Here is a 6,000-nt window from a genome sequence, read left to right on the forward strand (position 1 = left end):
ATGGTTATTTTTCTTCTTAACTATAGTTAAAAAGGAAGAAAAACCTGGATATGAAGCGTGAAGTATACATTCTGAAAGATTTTGTAATCTTTCTGCCTGCTGACTCAATTCAGTGAGCTTCAGTTTTTGTAATTAAGTGAATATTTTAACAATATAAGGAAAAAAACAAAAAAATCATTGCCAAGATTTATCAATTGCAAGTTTACTGTTCTTTTCATGGCATTTGCTAATATGCATGTTTTAAACAAGTGAAATGAGACCCTACAGAGAACTTACAGATATTTGTCTCTGTAATGCCTATGAAATGTAGAAGTACCTTTAATCTGTAGGGAGAATGGAAATAGTAGCTTTGGCACAAAATCCTTTTTTCCTTTGAAAGAGGAAAAGAGGGTGAGAAAATGGACAATGATAATGAGAAAAGGGGTCACATTTCTTTGGCCTAACCATACAGATATCTGAAAAGCCGGTGCCAAGTTAACTCATATTTTAATTAACTATACCAAAACAATGACTCTTATTTGAGGATGGAGTGGGGGATTTTATGGATCACTTTGCAAATCTGATAAAAGCTATAGATTCTTATACCAGAAAAATGAATATGCACTCAAAAATTCTGCAAAATAATATCATAGTGCCTGTGGACTTAAGGTTCAAGAGCCCCCATAATTATTTTGGACAGTTTCTAAATTCCCCAAGTTTGATGATTTCTGGATTAGGTTCTCTTAACATGTAGTATTATAGTATTATAACCTTAGAAAATTTAGGTAATGTTTCATTTTTAAAAATTCCATTTAAACGATTTACTATTGGTTATATTAATTTTCACAATAACTGTTTTATATGGAAAAAGAAAAAAATGTGCAAAATCAGCTTTTCTAGCTATTTTAATAATGCTCCAACTATTTATGGCTATACTGTCAAAAGAAAAAGTCCATTAATATGTAGCATCCATAAAATATTCAGCTAGATTTGAAAACTCATATTGATTTCAGTAGGAAGTGGCTATGTTCTAGGTAGCATTTCTGGTGTGTTCAATAAATTAAATATTGATAATATACTGAATAAGGAAACCATTTCTTTAAGACAAATTTAACAATAGGCAGATCCACCAAACTTTCCCAAAGATGTTTGTAACTCGTTCTTTTCCTAAGCATAAGTGAAACAAATATGACTTAACTAGTTTTTTAAAATTAAATAAATTTAATACTTATAGTATTCTCTAAATTGTGTTTATACATGAAAAATGGGTGGACTTCAAGGTCTCAATCTTAGAAATAAATATCTTTATAAGAATGATTTCCTCCACCAACAGCAGTTTTACATTTCCGTATCTCTTACCTCTTGATCTTTTTTAGTTTTTTTTTCTAGAGCCTCAAATTCATCCAAATCATTCTTTTCTTTTAATTTCAATTCCATTTCTTCATGTTCTCTTCTTAATTGTTCATAGTCTAATATCAGACTATCATAGTTAGCACGAAGTGAGTTTAACTCACATTCTAAGGTTTCCTATTATAAACAAAACCAGATTTTCAAATCAGAGGGAATTCAAATAATACATTCTTTGTACCCTTAACTAAAATTTGGGTTAGTCAAATAATTAATCTTGAATCCTTTAATGGCTTAGGCCATTCTCTTCTTTAATAACTTTCTAATGGTCTACCTTGATTTAGAGTAAAATGAAAGGTTTATATTTTGGTAAACTAAAAAATTTAGAATAAAAATAAAGAATCATGCAAACAAATGCTCTGCCTGGAAAAGTTTAACTAGACAGGTGTGTGCAGACTAGAACCCATTTGGCCATAAATCCTGAGGATCCCCCTTCTGCAGGATGTTGTTGTTGTTGTTGTGTGCCATCGAGTTGGACCCGACTCATAGCGACCCCTCCTTGGGTTTCCGAGGCAGTATCACTACGGAAGTAGATTGACCCATCTTCCTTCCGAGGAGTGGCTGGTGGGTTTGAACCACCAGCCTTCTGGTTAGCAGTCAAGTGCCTTAGCCATTATGCTACCAGAGCTCCCTCTGCAGGATAGTGTAATCTATAATAAATCTGATAATTTAATTTCCTATCAGTCCAACTACTGTTTTATTTCTCAGAGGCCTGTGAATTAAGGAAACAGGTATTATTAACTGACCTCTAAAACTCTAACGGATGCTATGTTTTACCACATTCAAAGAGGCCTGTTTGTAGTTTGTATGCTATTATAAGAAAGAGATAAACTATAGGCTAAAATTTTTTTTTAAAAAAAGCTAACATGAGGTATTTAAAACAACAAAAAACTTTCTAGAGTGTGTCTAAACAACAGACTTCTAGGATATGTCTTAGGGACACAAAAATACTTAATACTTTAATACTCTATAATACTCTTTAGGAGTTCTGGTAGTGTAGTGCCTGAGGCATTTGACTGCTAACAAGAAGGCTGGTGGCTCAAACCCACCAGCCACTCCTCGGAAGGAAGGTTGGGCAATCTACTTCTGTAGTGATACTGGCTCGGAAACCCAAGGAGGGGTCACTATGAGTCGGGGTCAATTCGACAGCACACAACAACAATAAGAACAACAACATAATACTCTTTTATAGATCAACTAATGTTAATTATAATTACTAAAAAGTACTGTGACTTTATTCCTAAATTAAAATATTTTAATATATTATAAATAAAAATCTAAACTCATTGAAGTATTTGCAAAGTATACTTTATACTGTTTATCCCTTAAACAGTTTAGATAAGACCACATATAATACATTTGCCTTTATTTTCAGTATTATTTAGTAATATTATCCCTCCCTGCTATATAATTCTTCAACTGTATGACTGAGAATTTTTACACTTTTAAAATTAGTCTTTTCATTCTTCTGGGATTGACCAAGGCAAATTTTTTTTTAAAAAAAACATCACAGATTAAAACACCAAGATCTGCTGGTAAAGAACTAGAGGCACAGCTTTACCTATGAACATAACACCCGCTTTATGAAATCTGTGCCTCCCTCTGGGTGCCTCAGTTATCGTTTAGGTATATAAGGAGTAGACAATACCTACCTACAACCAAAACTGCTTCTGAAATTCAGTAACAACTAGTAATATTCTATAAGAACAACAGTTAACTCCAATAACAAATGAGTGTAAAGAAGAGTAAAAGGATAATGTTCTGTAAAATAGATGAAGTTACCGGACTTAGTAGCTTTGTTGCTGGATTCCACTCTACGTCAGTTACTGTATCAAGAGTGTTACTGAAAACATCAGCCTCTGAACAGAGAGCTATAATTAGGAGAAAAAGGCAAGGATCCATAAACATGTTTTTAAAGTTTCCTAAAGTCAAATTATTAAACGATACTCTGATCAGAGGAAATAAGAATCTCGAATTAGCCAATACCTGTTCAGTCTATGAATGCCAAAATTAATGCTAATAATAGATACAATTATTACATTATTGTGTGAGTTAAGATCGCTGGTTGGAATTAATGAGACATGTAGGATCCTTAATACATGTATAGGTAAAGATAACAAAATCTAAATTTGTTACCTGATCACTGTAAGTAAATTTCAGAATGTCCCCAGAAGATAAGATTATAATATTAAAGACAAAATTTTGAAACAGAGTCCTGTATAAATGCCACCATTTCAAGATTAGCCAAATTTAAGACAGATGTTACATGCATTCTAATTGAACTGGATAATGGTTAGAATAACAACAAAAATATGTCTTATATGTCTCAACTACAATATGTACTTAAGAGATAAAAGAAGTAATAAGGAATTTTCTCAATATTTGGTGTAGTGGATGAGGCATCTGGCTGCTAACCAGAAGGTCAGCAATTCAAACCCACCAGTTACTCTGTGGAAGGAAGATGGGGTGATCTACTTCCATAAAGATTTATAGCCTCATAACTCAGTGGGGGTTGCTATGAGTTAGGATCGACTTGATGGCAGTGAATTTGGTTTGTTTTGTTTCTGAATATTTCCTTTCTTAAAATTACATATTTTTATTATAATCTCCATTTGTAATCACAACTAAAATATCACTGACGGGGTTATAAATAAAGTCTCTCTTCACTGGGCTGCTTTTAAAATTAAAAGTTGTTCCACTTGAAAAATGACTCACATTCATCAATTTCTCCTAGCAAAGATACAGCAGCTTTGTGGGGTTTTGTTGTTATATTTGTTTTCATATTAAATTCATTTACATAGTTTGAATCTTTCATTTTGTTGATTTTGCCGAGGCACCAAGTCACTCTTCGCTTCTTTTTAGCCTATAGAGGAAAAAGTAAAAATTATTTCACAAAGGATCTGGTCTTAAACATAATAAAACAAGAGAACTATTTCTATTTTTAAAAATGGTTAAGTGCTGGATTACTAGATGAAAGGTTGAAAGTTCAAACCTATCCAGGGGTGCTTCAGAAGACAGGCCAACTGACCTGCTTCTGAAAGTTCACAGCCCTGAAAACTCTAGAAGAGGTATACCTGGACACGTAATGTTGCCATGAGTCGAAACTGACTCACTGACAACTACCACCAACACCTTACTAATCTAAGGACACTCTGAGATAAGAGAATATACTCAACCTTTTAAAATCAATGTTTAACGCCATAATAAACTTGATGAAACTACTGTTTAATTTTACTTTTTATTTGCAAGTCTGACTTATAGCCCTTCAAGTAATCCTGTATTATATAGAAGGGACAGCTGCCACCACTCTACCTACCAAAATTATCTTTGGGTGCCCAGCTCTAAGAGGGAAGAAACAGGAGGTAGTGGCATAGGTAGCCCACCTGAATTTCCTTTACCCAGTCAGCTTTTCTCAGGGTCCTTCACATTGGCAATTCTGCTCCAAAGTGGTAAGCTCATGCCTCCATCAATGCTCTCAACCTTGTCCCTTCCTTTTTCTTGGGCTCCTGCTCTCTCAATTGTCTGTTCTCTCCACTGGCTCTGTCCTCTCAGCTTTATAAATGCTCAAGTCTCTCTGCTTGCTTGTTTCCACTTTGGCCTTTTTTAAACAAACACTTGACTCCTTCCTTCCCTTTGGCTACCATTATCTTTTTGTTTCTACTTTTCCTCTTTCTCATTGTCTATTCACTACTTCTTTAACTCTTGCGAGGGGGGGGGGGGACGGACCTCTGTGTCTTAGTCTTACCCTCGCTATCTTCATCACTACTCTGATTTGCTGTTTTCTTTCCCCTCTGACTAGTTAAGTGTTTGTGGTTTTCCAAGTTTCACACCAGTCTCTTCTTGTCACTCTGCTAAGTATAAGTATTATGTGATCTTCTCAACAATCCTATGAAGTAGGATCTGTTATTGTGTCATTTTAACAGACGAGCTGGGTGTCCAAAAAGTTTGGAGAAGTTGTGTAAGGTCATACAGCCAGTTGGTGACTGAACCCATGTTTATAGCTCCAGAGTTTATTCAAGCAACCATTCTACCACACTGCCTCTCTCAAGATTATCTTTTGTCCCAGAATATACTTCATGATTTCAAGCCTCTCTGTGTGCTGTCCCTCTACTGAAATGACCAGCCCTTTACATAGCCTGTTCAGCAAAAGTCCAGTTATATATAAATCCTTAACTGCAATGGCCTCAGGTCAACTCTACCACAGCCATCAACTCCCAAAGCCACATCCAAAACTTCTCAATATTGGAAACTCATGAACCTCTACTCTTACTACAGTTGCTATTCTTCCAATGCCTTCATTCAGTTAATCCCACCATAGCTATTAATAGGGACTTTTATTCCTTTGCCTCATACTAATTTCTTCTTGCCAGCTCCCTCTTGGTTCTCATCCCACCATCTTAGATTCCATAGATCACCAATTCAATCATACTTTTTGTCAGGATTCTCAACTTATTTGATGCATTCTCTGTCCCTCACACTTAACCCATACATCATGTTGTTGTTGTTGTTAAGTGCCGTCGAGTTGTTTTCCAACTCAAAGTGACCCCATGCACAGCAGAACGAAACACTGCCCGATCCCACACCAGCCCCACAATCCCTGCTATACTTGAGCCC

The 6,000-nt window shown here is 35.2% G+C and overlaps 1 protein-coding gene across 1 annotated transcript in view; it reads right to left on the reverse strand.

Moving 5' to 3' along the window:
• Positions 1-6,000, reverse strand: part of CENPE (centromere protein E) — a 123,432-nt gene that overhangs the window by 76,050 nt on the left and 41,382 nt on the right. Inside the window, exons 14-16 of the mRNA XM_042782660.1 lie at positions 4,102-4,249; positions 3,169-3,257; positions 1,339-1,506 (exon numbers count right to left, since the gene is read on the reverse strand). Of these exons, the coding sequence (XP_042638594.1) occupies positions 1,339-1,506; positions 3,169-3,257; positions 4,102-4,249 (405 nt within the window). The remainder of the gene's footprint in view (positions 1-1,338; positions 1,507-3,168; positions 3,258-4,101; positions 4,250-6,000) is intronic.

Source organism: Orycteropus afer, unplaced genomic scaffold (genome assembly GCF_000298275.1).
Source record: "Orycteropus afer afer isolate SDZICR_OR568_19922 unplaced genomic scaffold, OryAfe1.0 scaffold00403, whole genome shotgun sequence".
NCBI lineage: Eukaryota > Metazoa > Chordata > Mammalia > Tubulidentata > Orycteropodidae > Orycteropus > Orycteropus afer.